General features: G+C 38.1%; 1 protein-coding gene across 4 annotated transcripts in view; it reads right to left on the reverse strand.

Annotated features, from left to right (window-relative positions):
* scgn (secretagogin, EF-hand calcium binding protein) overlaps window positions 1-14,075 on the reverse strand; it is a 93,836-nt gene extending 79,761 nt beyond the window's left edge. For all 4 annotated transcript variants that reach the window (XM_079836896.1, XM_079836897.1, XM_079836898.1 and 1 more), the window contains exons 1-3: window positions 13,935-14,075; window positions 13,729-13,799; window positions 4,184-4,276 (exon numbers count right to left, since the gene is read on the reverse strand). In XM_079836896.1, coding sequence (XP_079693022.1) covers window positions 4,184-4,276; window positions 13,729-13,799; window positions 13,935-14,004 — 234 coding nt within the window. In that variant the 5' untranslated portion in view covers window positions 14,005-14,075. The remainder of the gene's footprint in view (window positions 1-4,183; window positions 4,277-13,728; window positions 13,800-13,934) is intronic.
* Between the last annotated feature and the right edge of the window lie 1,284 nt (window positions 14,076-15,359).

The following is a 15,359-nucleotide window of genomic DNA, read 5'->3' on the forward strand; positions in this document are numbered from 1 at the left end:
AGTAGGTCGCAGGTTGGGCCATGGGACTGGCAGAGTCAGATGGCGATTAAGAGCTGACAGGTGGTTGGAGTGCATGACGGAGTGCTCTGAAGTAATTCGGAGATCCGGAGGTGGACTGCTGGCATTGCTTGGATCTGCTTCTTGTTGCATGTTTGCCTGGTCTTCTGTCATAGAACAGAAGAATGCAACATACAGGTAAAATCCAAACAAGTGGTTTATTAGCAGATATGCAGTAAACGGGACGTAAGTAGGTGAGTAACTGAGTTGAAGGATAAGTGCTGTAATGCTGGTGGGAGATGGCTGAAGATTGGATGACTGGAGCAGACAGCAGATGATGAAAGAAGACTGATCAGTTGAGAAGAGGATCGTAACAGGTAAGTGTCTCTGAGGTGGTAGTTGGGTAATGCCGAGTTCACACTGCCCGATTTTAAGCCCGATTTTGACTCGCCGACAGGTTTTGGGAAATCGCACACAAATGCCCGAAATCATAGGTAAATCAGTGCTTGTGCATGTGAGTGACAATCACGCAGGGTGAATTATCAAAGACGCAATCTGAGAGAATCACAGATGAGTCGCCGATGCCCGTGAGATATTTGGCATGCTAAATATCTGGACTTGTCGGCGATTCAAAATCCTGCTGTGTGAAATGTGTTTTGACTGAAAAATACTCCGATCACTACGTAAGAACTCCGATCTTACGCACGCGTGATCTCACGTTGTTTACTTACAGTGGTGGGCTGTCAGGGCCTTCTCTGCTGGCCCAGTCAAAATAAAATAAAAATATATATTTTCATAATTAAATGAATGTGTGTCAATTCTCTAAATTCAATTACTGACTTTTTCAGTATGTTAAAATTATATTTCCAGAAAGAATGTGGTTATTTTTTGTGAGGCTGAGCTGTATTTTCATCATCTAAACGCATCACAGCTCTGTGGAACAGCACTAATACTATAGCTAGCCTTCAGTTGAAGCTGCCATTTTCCATCGGATCATAACTTTTACTGACGTGGGTCATCAGCCAATCAAATTTGAATGTATAGTGATAGAACGGCCTAGAGGCCCAGCGATGAGTCGGCGCTACCCCCCGCTGAGGTCATCAGCCATTTGAACTGTTCGTGGGTTGTGAGCAATCTATGTGAAATGAGCTATGGCCGCTGCGGATGACGGGCTGCGCAAGCTTTGTGTGCATCGCATGCATCCTGATGTCAAGCCGGTAACGTTAGCTGACAAGCTGTGTTTTTCTTGATGTTCTTGTTGGTCTGTTTTTTGTTTGTTTGTTTGTTTGTTTAAGAGTATTTGTGTCAGTGAGTTGATTTTGATTAATTTCACCAGTTGCCTAAACGGTGACGCGCGAGTGCAGTTGTATCAATAAATAGTTAAATTGCCTTTTATTCTCACGTGTCCTTTTAATGCTGGGTACACACCAAAAGATAATCGGGCTGATTTTGGGCCGATTTCCCCCCTTCCGACAATTCTAGCTATGCCCCGGTTATCTTGATGGTTCTAAAGATTATCTTATCAGATTTTCCTGTGATGTGAAGTGTGTTAAGAGTGTCCGAACCTGCTCGGAAGAACGTCGGAGCCGTCCCGATCGCGAATCGTAAATATTCAACATGTTGAATATTTACGATCAGAAATCCTGATGTGTGGGGGGAACCCCGAGGACAACCGCGCGTACACTCACGTGAAACGAAATAATATTCAATCCGAAAGCACGCTGAGAGATGAAATACTCATGAACTGACTATAACTCCAACTATAAAAACAATTATTTAAAGTTTATTTAAAAAGGCAATTTCAAAGAGAATAATACTGTAGCTATTTTCCAAGAGACACCTGAGGACAACAATTATAAAGAAACAGCAGTGTGATTTTTTTTTTTACCATTCCTCACCTCTAGCTCACTCTAACATCAGTGTTTCCCACACTGAATCAACCGGCCGCCACATATTGCGCGTTGCTATTCATTAACTTTTTAACGCTATTTAAAACACGCAGCGTATTCATTTCCTTTCCATGCTCTCTCTCTCTCTCCATCTCTCTGTCACTCATGCGTCTCTCTCTCTTTCTCTCAACCCTGCTTTTGATATGAAACTTGAAAGTCTAAGCTTTTAAAATTGAATACGAAATTCAAACAATAAATATAGCGTTTTGGCACTAATGTGGCATAAAATTAATGCCAGAGGCGTGGAAAAACAGAGTTGCGACATGCTCTCATCTCCCGGCGGCGTGTGCGCTCATGTACGTGGTTCACAGAGCGCTCAATAGGGCCACAAAAGCTATTGGTACTAAATAGGCCTACTATTTGTGCAATAATTATGGTCAATTAATGACCACTTAAAATATTTTTTTTTTGTATTATTTATATTACAATTAGTGTAGTAATTAAGGTTAAAATAAAGAATTCCAATGCAACGAAGCAAATTAGAGTCATTTTGTGGCTGGAAAAATAATTTTTATTTGTAATGTCATTACCCACCATGTGGATGAATGGCTCTTTAATACATTTACATGTTTCTAGTCTGGTTGCTCAAAGTATTGCAGATCATAACTGCTTACTTATTTTTAGGTTTTGCATTTAAATACATATTTATGATCAAACTAGATTTCTTAAAATGTGAAATTTTAAAACGTTAACAATTTACATCCTAATTTTTTTAATGATACTTAAATAAGCACACACAAGTGAATATTAATGAATGCAAGCAAATATAATTTACCCAAGAAAAGTTTAAAATAGTGCTAAAAAGGCAAACTTTCCTTATATGTACATAGGCTATATGAATTGATATTGAATCAAGATCGAAATTGATATTTGTGCCAATCACCACCATACTTATTCTGAAGTCTCGCGAGATTTTGTGAGATTTCCTGTGTTTACAGTCGGGACTCTGGTTGAAAATCTGTTCGTGTGTGGTGTGCTGTCTTTGTCACATCATGGCACACCATACACTATAGGAGCAAAACGGTTAAATCTAGGATTATTTGTCCTCATGTGTGTGGTCTATCACATTTTGAAAATCTTATAAGATGTAAAAAATCTTTTGGTGTGTACCCAGCATAAGTTGTTTACCACCTTCTCAACGAGCACTTTGAAAGCTGGGATCGTAACAGTAATGCATACAGTGCATGCTTATATTTTGTATGTATCGGTGTGTGTGGTGTTGTTATGGCAACGGCATGGAGTGTGTTGATGGTTAGTGAAGGCCCTGATTAAAACCCCACGGTACGCCACTGTTTACTTCTCACTTCTCACATGTGTTTGGTTGTGAAACGTAATTTGCGCACCGGAGAGAGTTGTCGGTGATTCTTCCTATTGTAAAGTCATGCAGTGTGAAACCTCCTGTCGCCGATCCATCGTGCAGTGTGAACACAGCAGTAACTGAATGCTACCCTAGATAGTCATGCAGTGTGAAAAGAGCAGTGATCCGACGAGTTTGAAAATCGGGCAGTCTGAACTCAGCATAAGTAGTTCAGATATATAACAACAAAACCAGACAATGGGGAACTGATGGGTGACTGCTTAAATAATGCATGGGTGATAAGTGAATGCAGATGCTTCTGATCAGAACTCTGGTGATTGGGAACGAGTGGGTGGAGTTTAGAGGTCTGGTGCTGAGGGTGTGACAATAATGTGCTTATGAAACTACACATTTGACTTCAGTAACAATGTGGTTCTTTACAGCATATTAATGACAGCTAGAAATAGTTACATCTAATCCAGTGTTTCAACCATCCTTAGCCTCACTTTACTTACAAATCTATTGCATATAAATGTGAAGGAAGCAAAACAAGCCATTAACATGACAAGGCAAATTATTTGAAGGTCATTGATCTGACTAGTGCAACCGTGTTGGAAACAGCCGGAAGCCAGATCAGCTAGATAACAGCTGCAGCCAACTTCTGCCTTCACTGCATACAGAAAGCAATTCAGTTGTTTGTTTGTTTTTTTCATATAGAATAATTAATTATAGAGCAGTAGCCTGATGGTAAGGCATGTGATTAAAAGATACTCTTGGTTTTTATTATTCCTTCTTTTTATGCTTAGTTTTTACCAGTTCCATCAAATTATTATATTACAGGATCATTAAATTTTAAATATCAGTTTTTACTTCTATGCAGGACTAAATAAAAAATAAATGTAAAAAAAAATGAAAGGCAAATGTAAAAAAAATTATGTACTTCTTCAATCTGCAGACGTCCATCGGATGTGACATCATAGGCAGACATGAACCTCTTCTTCATCTGCTGTACTCTTTTCTCTGTTATCTTATCCTAAGGAGAGTAGAGAAAAAAACTGGTTACCATGACTACATTTCCATAATTTACCTCTCATAGAGTTCCCTATCATCACTCGGCAAAGCCATTAAACTAGTACACCTTTGCACCAATAGAGATGCCCTTAAGATATGCCGGTACACAGATAACATCTGGCACATCATTTATTTATATAAGCCTGCTTGCTTACATCGCAATAATGCTTATTTACAGGGAGTACATGCAGCACACGTGTCAAATAATATTGCACTTGCTGCTAGTAACCAGGCCAGTAGGTTTGACTATGGAGGTGTAATAAAGACAACAATGGTTAATTAATAAAGTAAATTAGCTATTGAGTAATTATTGCTTTTTAAAGGAAAATAAAATGATAATACAAACCATGTCACAATTTTTGTTCAATATCAAATCACAGTTATATGAATTTTAAATTAAATTGACTCTTATTGTTATAAACAATTAGACACAGTTGCTACCCTGCGCTTAAAGAAGATTAAAGAAAATAGTCCAACACCGTGGTACAACGAGCACACTCGGGCCCTTAAAACTTAGAGTGCAGCTGGAAGAAAACAAAACTGGAGGTTTTTCGCATTTCGTGGAAAGAGAGCAAGATTGCATACAGAACGGCCGTAAAACTGCTAGATCTGCTTATTTCTTGACTCTCTTAGAAGAAAACAAACAACCCAAGGTATTAATTCGATACAGTGGCTAAATTAACGAAAAATAAAGCTTCAACTTCTGATGTTTGTAAACAGCACAGCAGTAATGACTTTATGAACTTCTTTACGTGTAAGATTGATAATATTAGGAAAAAATATATAACCATGCAGCCGTCTACTACAGTATCACATCATACAGAGCATTGTAGTGTCACTGAGGAAACATTACACTCATTCACTGCTATAGAAGAAGAATTGGCTAAACTCGTTAAATCATCCAAATCAACAACATGTATGCTCGACCCTATACTGACTAGGCTATTGAAAGAGATGCTTCCAGAGGTCATAGATCCTCTTCTTAATATCATTAATTCATCCTTGTCATTAGGATATGTACCGAAAACTTTTAAGTTGGCTATTATTAAACCACTTTCTGTCAAAAATACTAGAAAAGGCAGTGTCCTCGCAATTATGCTCCTTTTTAGAAAGAAATGGTATCTGTGAGGATTTCCAGTCCGGATTAGGACCGTATCATAGTGCTGAAACTGTTCTCGTCAGAGTTACAAATTATTTACTCTTATCATCCGATCGTGGTTGTATCTCTCTATTAGTGTTACTCGATCTTAGCGCTGCATTCGATACTATTGAACGCAACATTCTTTTGAATAGACTCTAAAATTATGTTGGCATTAGTGGAATTGCATTGGCATTGTTTAAATCATACTTATCTGACCATTATCAGTTTGTAGCAGTAAATTAGGAGATGTCACACTGATTCCAAGTTCAGTATGGAGTACTGCAGGGCTCAGTGCTAGGACCGTTGCTCTTCACCCTGTACATGCTACCACTGGGAGATATCATTAGGAAGCATGTCTTTAGTTTTCATTGTTATGCTGACGATACTCAGCTCTATATTTCTTTGCGTCCAGACAAAACTTACCAATTCACAAGAGTAACGGAATGCATAGCTGATATAAAAAATTAGATGACTAGTAATTTCCTGCAATTGAATTCAGAAAAAACTGAATTTTTAATTACTGGACAAAAAAACTCCACAAGTAGTAACCTAGAATACTGTCTAACACTTGATGGCTGCTCTGTCAAGTCCTCGTCGTCAGTTAGGAACCTGGGTGTGCTCTTTGACACCAATCTTTCATTTAAAAGCCACGTTTCTAGCATCTGTAAAACTGCATTCTACCATTTTAAAAATATATCTAAATTACGGCACATGCTTTCAATGCAAAATGCTGAAAAGTTAGTTCATGCATCAAGGCTAGATTATTGTAATGCTCTACTGGGTGGTTGCCCTGCTCACTTAATAAATAAACTGCAGCTGATCCAAAACACCGCAGCTCGAGTTCTTACTAGAACCTAGACGTATGACCATATTAGCCCGGTTCAGTCAACTCTGCACTGGCTCCCTATTAAACATTGCGGATACATTTTAAAATCTTGCTTATTACTAACAAAGCACTAAATGGTTTAGCTCCCCAGTACTTGAGAAAGCTCTTAACACATTATAATCCATCACGTCTATTGCGGTCTAAAAATTCTGGTTGATAATATCTAGAATATCAAAATAAACTGCAGGTGGTCGATCCTTTTCCTATTTAGCACCTAAACTCTGGAACAGTCTTCCTAGCAATGTTCGGGAAGCAGACACACTCTGTCAGTTTAAATCTAGACTAAAAACACATCTCTTTACTATGGCATACACATAAAACATTTTTAATTTATATTACTATAACAACTGATGTACTCGTTACTTCATAAAAAGAATGGCGTCTACGCTAATGTTAGTCTCTCTGTTTATCCCGAGGTTTACTGCAGTCAGCCGGATCCGGTCCGTATCCAGATCAGATGGTGGACCTGCACCCAGACATGACCAACGCATCCCTGAAGTGTCTGCAGAGACCGTGTAAATTAGACTCCCCCCTGAAATTGCCTCATCGACACAGCATCCTCAATAAACCCGTCCCCGGAGTGATGACTCCGATCTTTTCAAATATTCCTTTCTAATAATTGCCTCATCGACACGACATCGGATTGGGACTCATTTTCAGTCCTGGAGTTTCATGCCTTAGACCGGCCCACTTTAGTTCCCGACTGACTATATTAAAATAATGTAATTAAAACCTCAGAATATAAGTCTGCCATAGGCGCACTGTTCTCTACAGCCTTGTAATTCTTTGTATTTTTGAGTAGCCTAAGTTTTGCTTCACAGTGAAGATTTATTAGAACAGTAAATAACAGGACAGTATCAGAATCAATTTTCTTTAAGAAAAAATAAATATATACAAAATAAAGATTAAAATAAAATGTATTGCACTTTCTAATGACAGTAGCATCTCTTTTTCAAGGAAACAGCTGCTTTACAACTTCAAATATTTTTCACAAATATGAGAACATTAGTTAAAGAATTAAACAAGTATTGCACTGTTATCTGACTTTTTGCACCTGTATTTAAATCACAATAAAAGCATATTGTAATCTTTAACATATTTGACATTTATTTAATTCAATTTAATTTGAATGTGCTTTCCAAGCAAATTCAAAATGGAAAAATATGCAGGCTTAATTCATATTACTTTTATCATATTCCCTTTTAATCGTGGGGTTTGTATATTCACTATCATTTGATTAAAACATAATGGGTCACTAGTGTAATAATTGGGCATAGAAAGTTGTTATATTGTAACTAATGTGATCACTGCAACAAAAAAAAATGCTTCTCTTAGTATTTTTGTCTCATTTCCAGTCCAAATAAAAAAAAAAATTTTTTTACATCAAGATGCATTTACTAAACAAGTATGAAAAACACCTCAAAATTAAGTGATTTTTTGCTTAAAACAATCAATATTATCTACCAATGGTGTAAGAAAAATAATAGTTTTAGATTTAGCTTGTTTTAAGCAACAACAACAAAAAAAAACCCACTTGTTTTTTAGAGTGTTTTTCCCCCCGAAAACAAGACATACTTTCTTATGCCATTTCATTTGTCAAGTAAATGTATCTTGAATTAAGAATATTTAGATATTTGAACTGGAAACAATTAAGATACAAATTTTTTCAGTGATAATGTTTGCTTATTCACACACTATGCTACAATAGCAGCTTACCTGTGTCTTTCACAGTGAGAGCATAAGTCTCTTCACAACTGGGTCCTGGCTCTCTTTCTGACACTAAATTAAATTTGTTACATTTATTTCTCACCACAAATATCCCCTTTTTACAAAGCTTTCAAATCAAGTCAAGTCAATTTCATTAGTGTATTGCTGAATCATCAGGTATCATTAATTATCTCAGGGCATTTTTCATTGAGCAGGGCTCTTCATTACTATTAGTTCTTCTGAATGACAATCCTACCTGCCCATTCTGGTGTGTTGGGCTCATGACTGGAGCTTGGTAACGTTACTGGGCCTTGCTCTTCACTGTTAGCAGCAAACCGGACTAGAGGCGGCTGCTGCTGAAGAGCTACAAGAAAAAGTTTGATACATGAACGTGGTTTGCAGACAACGTTGTTTTGCACGGTCGCTAGCAAATTGCACTGCTCCTAACTACCTTAACGTTAGCTTACTTACCGGCCTCGTTGTCTTCATTTGTTTTTTTGAGGAAAAATGTGCTGCTCAGCTTAGAACATTTGGCCGCGTCAGTTTCCAAAGCTTTCTTCTTTTTTATTCTGGCCTTTTCAGCGCCGCATTTGCGCTTCATTATCCATTTTTATCTGACTTTTTTTATTTTGAGCAACTTGCAAGGTGCTGTGTCGGGGGCGGGGCCAGGGAGTCAAAAGAGAATCACGTCATCATTAACCTGCGGGCTGCACTCTGCGAGAAAATATTAAATAAAAAAGAGTGGGGCTGCGGTAAAATAATAAATAAAAAAGTTGGGCTGCTGTGAGTGCAGGCAGCTTAGGGACAACATCCATATTTCAACCCAGTGCCATGACAACAACGGCCCTCGCGGCCAAAAAAACAGACCGGCCCACCGGGAATTTTCCCGGTGCTCCCGATTAGCCAATCCGGGCCTGTCAGTATACCCGTCTCCGGCGTGGTACCCTAACTGAGCCTGGTTTATCCCAACGTTTCTTTTTCCCTATTATGCCACCTGATGGGAGTTTTGGTTCCTTGCCACGGTCTTGCCCAGTTGGGGACACTAAATTTTCAACTAAATGTTCAACTTAATATTCAACTAAATTTTCAACTAAATTACCGATCTATCGATCGAAATAAGGAAACAGTTTAATAAATCAGCTCAAAAGACTCGTTTGAAAGGATCAGTTTAAAAGTTTGAGTTCAAAGGGTTCAGTTTGATACCGGTAAGTCCATTCGAAAGATTCAGTTCAAAGATCCAATTCAAAGACTCGGTTCAAAGATTCAGTTCAGGGAATCCAAAAATCCTTAGAAACGCTGAAAACGATTCAATTGCTCAAAAGAAAAATCAGTTTGAGCAAAAACAAAAATACTCTTTAAGCAGTCTCTCAGATCTTTCCTACCCAATTCCTCAGATGTTGGTTTGAAACAGTTCTAACGTAGGACAAAACCCGACCAAATCCAAAGTAAATCGAACAAAAATGTCTCTCTTCTAAATCTTCTCTGCACATTTTTTTTTACTTTTACACAAAGTTATGCTGCTGCTCGTCTCACCAGTCACACAGAAAAGAAAATGGCTTCCCCCATCCAGCAACTAACGTGGCAGGGCGGGCCTTCAACATAAACCTCACGTAATTGGACAATCATTAAGATGTCAATAATCACACTGATATGCATTTCACTTTGATTTCACAATGTTTCTTACACGCTTTACTCATTTCTAGTTAGTTTTATTTTTTTAACTGCCTATTTAATTATTTCCTTTTTATAAATTAATTTACACAGGGTTACATACAAATTCAACAATATCTACTTCAGGGGCATGTTTCAATAAGGAGGTTCAACCAACTCTGAGTTTAAACTTGAACTCTGAGTTGACTTACCCTGAGATGGGAAACTCTGAGTTTTTCTGAGGTTTCAGGACAGCTGAATTGAGCTAGTTCAATTAACCCTGAGTAGACTGACTCTGAGTTAAGCACATACACCCCAACTATGAAAAGCCACGATCAATGGAGCTCCGATATTATGATTCACCATGGCAAGAGCACCCAACAAAAAGACGTTTGCATACTTCCGGGTCAATATGTAAGTTTAATTCTTAATTCGTTTAATTAAGTTTAATTTTCATGGTATCCAAAAGGCAAAAAAAGAATGTGGCAGCAGCTAAAAATGAAAAATAAAAACATAATTCAGTCAGGTAAAGCTTTAAGCATAAAATGTTCATGGGTGTATAGGTTTAATGACTTTACAAACATTTGACATATTAAATAAATATCATTCAGTGTCCAATGTGCAGCAGCTTTTCCCACATAGACCCTTTTCACAGACTTTGACCGTTTTAACGGTCATTAATATTGTGATATGCACTTAATGTCTCTCTAAGGGCGCTCTAGCACACCCCTTGTATGTTGTACCGATGCTTGAAGAAGTCAGAGTTCCTCAGTAAAGACTACTGATCTATATAAATGACTGGATTGCTCATCGCGTTCAAAACTGCCATCAGGCAGTGAAGCCACCGGAAGTGTTCGAGCGGCCATCTTACTATTCCCTACCAACAGAGGGCATCATTGACGTACAGCCAAAACATTGACATAAATCACACGATTTGCAGCATCTCAGTCTCACAGAATTAGTTTTACGATATAGTAACTAACCCAAACCCTCCATAATTGTATGTATTAATATTTATTGGAATACATATCCATAAAAATATGAATTAATATTTATTGTATAAGCTATTTGAATCAATTGCTTCAGCTAAACACAGATATACGTTAATGTTTAATATTACTAATATTAAACATTAACGTATATCTGTGTTTAGCTGCAGAAATTGATTCGAATAGCTTATATAATAAATATTAATGCAAGCCTCTATATTGCACTACATTGTATTACAATTCAAAGTTTGCTATCATCTCAGAAATAAAGCTGTCAGCGTTATCTGCCCGAATAAGTTATGTGTGTATTTTATTTCCTGATTGAGCAACATCTATTTCAGACTCTTAAAGACAAAATCAAATTTATGCCATTTGTTTCCATATGAGTATAAGTGTTATATGAGAATTCTATAAGTGTTATGTATGCCGTGTTATTTATTTAATCATCGTTTAAATCATTAACTGCTTCAAAATGCATGCTGTTTACGAAATCATTGTTGAAACATTTGCAGTTAGCCTAGGCTACTGTATGAATAAAAACAATAATACAGCACAACATATCAGTACAATGCGATTTCAGGTTACGTTTTCAAGTCATAAAAATTCGCACTTTGACATTAGTGATACGCTGAAGTGTCTCGTCCGCCCGCCGAGTTGATGTTCTCTACTATAATGAATATGAACGTAACTTTTTAATAAGCAGGGGAAATTCCTGACTTTAAACGAATAACTATTTACATTCTTAGGACGTTTGTGTTGTGTACAGGGAGACTTCAAATATAAAAATGCTGACTCGTTAGGCAATGTTTTCTCAGTAAAATCATATAATTTCATATTGATTCAATAGAACGCGTGAGTTTAGGGATTACCAACATGGCGGCACGACGGCTTCACTTTTTATGACGTCATGAGCAATCCAGTCATTTATATAGATCAGTGGTAAAGACACAAGAGTTAAAATGGCGTCTCCGCATATTATTCATGTTATATAAAATAGATAAGAATATAACAAATATTGTAAATCCTGCAAAATTTTTTGTATTTATACAATTTTTTTAATTGTATGTATATTTATAACACTAGTACTTTGTATTATATTACTTTTGCATCAAAAAACAAGTTACCGCTGCTGTGAGGGTGTTTCTAATACAGTGTCTATGGGAGTGATGGTAAACATTTACATCTTTCTCTCTTTTCACATCTGTTATCAATCTCACTCAATTTTTTCAGTCTTTTTGAAAGTTGTGAAATACTATTGTGGAGTTTTTCTATTGCTATTTCGAGCAAATAGGGACACAAAAATGTATTTAATAAAAGTTAACCCAACTATGAAGACTTCCGCTCTGAGAAACCCATAAATCTGAAAAGGGTTTATGTTCTCTGATTCCACCTGTTACATTTATTAATTAGGGTAATGACATTTACATTTTACTTCTACTCAGGCCAGCAAAACACCAGCACCACTGACAGATGAAGAGGAGATGAAGGAAGAATATTAAAATCCAGCATGAAAAAGAATGAAGTATTTGTAGAAAATAAAGATGACCATAAAAATTGTAAATAAATGTATTTACAGTAACAGCTGTGGTGAAGGTTATGGCATTTATCTCGGACTACCATCTGGCATTCTTCCATTCCACACAATAATCCGTTTTCAGAAAGTGTGATGATGAGATTTTTGTCACTTTGACTGTGTCCTTATGATAAAATATGAGCAATGAATGAATGTACCTGCACTGCAAAGAATGCTTTTCTTACTTTGTATTTTTGTCAAGAGACAGATAATTTAACTTGTTTTAAGTAAACTTTGCTTACTTTAGATTTAGATTTAATTTATAATTTTATTATATTTGTACTTGAAATATGACAAAATACTACAAAAAAAGCATTTGTGCAGTTTGAATGAATGAATAAAGTATTTAAACACTGCTGGCGCTTTTAAAAAAGGGGAGGAGACCGAAAGAAACTCTGGGTTTACCAAAGAGAACCTGCTCCAGACCAGGTTAGGTTCACAGAGCAAGTTACCCTGGTAACTGACTCTGAGTATAAGTTACCTCTCTTTTAGAAATGGCCTGACTTATACCCTGCTTTCTTGGGTTTCACATACCTCCCATTCTGAAACAGAAAACTCAGTTTCCCTCATTTCAGAGTTAACATACTCAGAGTTTTCACTTAACCTCCTTTCTGAAACAGGCCCCAGAACTACTATGTGTAAAAACAATGTAACTGTGCATTTAGTCAAAAGTATCCTACGAAACCTTTGTGGACCATATACAAAGTCATTGTAGATCTAACTACAAAAGTGAGTTTTAGAAATAGTAGAGAACACTGAAAATTTATTTTTATCTGATGTGTCTAACCACAGTTTCCTGGAAAAATAAAGTGCTGTTTAACTTCCTTGAGTGCCAATCTGAGATCAAAACATTTCAGTAACGACATGTGCATGCATTTTATACTATTTTATACTATGATAACTATAGTTTCCATAAAAATAACATAAATAGTACCATTACTGTTACTATAACTGTGATAAACTGGCATTAGCCATCAAAATAAAACAAAATGACAGTATTATACAAAAACACATTTCTAGTATAGGCCTACCACAAAGATTTTAAAATAAATCAACAGATGTTAAATGGCCGTTGACTGAATTATGTCAGCTTCCTGGAGAAAAGAGAGGACAGTGTGTCATCCTAGTGTGTAAACAATCAGGGAGAACTGATGACCTCATTTACAGAAAGAGTGTTTGATGTTCTTCCATAAATGTCAGCAATGTAAACAATAACACCTGTGTCATCAAAAACAATAATTACACCGGTGCCAAGTCCAAAGTGTATATAAGTGTATTGATAACACTTTATAATAAATTTCATTAATGAAATTAGCAAACATTGGTTTATTACAGATTATTAATTTATGTACAATTAGATTCAAAAACAATTGTCAAGGAACATACTCATCTCTTTCTATAGTCATATTTAAATGTGCATGAACTACTGATCTGTTAACCATTATATATAAGTTTTTTTTATACATACCTCTGGCCCTAATTTCTTCAGCATGTGCTGGAAAAAGTCATCCAACTCTTTCCCTTCAATGTAGCCATTATCTGCAGAAAAATATTCATAAATGCAATTTTATGAACAGATACAGATAGAGACAATACTTCAATCTAAACACAATACTCACAATATATGGAAATATCACATCTGAAAGCAGAATTGAAATTATTTCAAATTCTCACCATCAGCATCAAAGTGTTGCCAAATCTGTAGAAAACCAGCAGCATCTAGATTGGCAAAAGCACAGTCCATGATGGAAAAATAGCGTAAAGGATACAGTGGTTATAGCCCAAGAGAAGAAATATGATGCACCTGTGCTCAGAGAAAGTGACTGCAGATTTGGCCACTTTCCTCTGACTCACTGTGTCAGAAAAAAACCCCTCCTCTTTCACACCACTCATATCAGTCATATGCTGAAAGCCTGATAATATCTGAGGACAAACTTTAGCATGCTTTATCATGATCAAACTAGGCTTATTGTGTTCCCTTACGAGAGTACTCTCGTATTGCGTTTTGCTAAAACGCTTATAGGGGGAATTCCTTTCCTCGAGATATTGAAGCAAATTTTTATCCAAAAATACCTTTTACACGCAGTGCAGCTGCACAACTCTCAGCAGGAAGCAGCTGCGTGCTGATTGCCTGTGCCGCTGCAACTGCAGCAACCTATAGCGAGACCGCGGGGCGGGACGGACCAATCAGGTCCTTCTAAATTCCCGCCACAAGGGGCAACAGAATTTGCATAGCCAAGGGTATATAAGACCCCGTCTCGCAAGGTTAGTCAGATTAATTCTTCTTCAGCGACTGCTATCGCTGAGCTCCGGATCGAAGCCTGCCGTCGACACGCACCCAGCGGAACTCTGCAGCCTGAGGACGTCGGATTCTCCGCCTTCAGCCTGCCTTCCAGCTGCGCCATCCGGCACATATCCTTTTTAATACAACACATACTACCTTCTGTGTTTTACACATTCAAAAATAGCCGAGACGTTGTTCCAAATGTCTCGTTCCTGCGCCTCGTGCAGAGGTTTTATCGCGGACGAGGATCGGCACATCATCTGCGTGTCATGTCTCGGACAAGACCACACGCAGGCTGCACTCAACCAGGGTGGCTGCCCGGAGTGCGACGAACTGACGCTGCAGACCCTTCGGGCTCGGCTCGCCAGTTTCGACTCGAATCCCGTCCCTTGCTCTCAGCCTCTCGAGCCACGGAAGAAGAAACGTCGCGACCAGAGGCCCCCGGAGCACTCTGACGAGCACACGCCGGGCATGTCCCCGCGTGCCTCGCCATCGCCCGTATTGTTCGTCGAGGAACAGCACAGCTCCCCTCGCATGGTGGCTGCTACTGTTTCCTTCGGCGGACCGGAGGAGGAAGAGGATGACAGCCTTTCCCTTGCTGCATCCGAAGTCGGATACCGCCTCGGAGCACGCCACTTCGACGCGGACGGCCAGCGGCGCCATAACCTCAGTCGATGCTGAGCTTATGCGTCTGCTCACGAAGGCCGTCGACGACCTCGGCATTGACTGGTCTCAACCCGAGGAGCCCACGAGAAGCCGACTGGATGAGTGGTTTTTCGAGAACCGCCGTCAACCGACCGCTCAAAGACCCGCTC

Source organism: Gobio gobio, assembly GCF_949357685.1.
Source record: "Gobio gobio genome assembly, chromosome: 15".
In the NCBI taxonomy this organism is placed as follows: Eukaryota; Metazoa; Chordata; class Actinopteri; order Cypriniformes; family Gobionidae; genus Gobio; species Gobio gobio.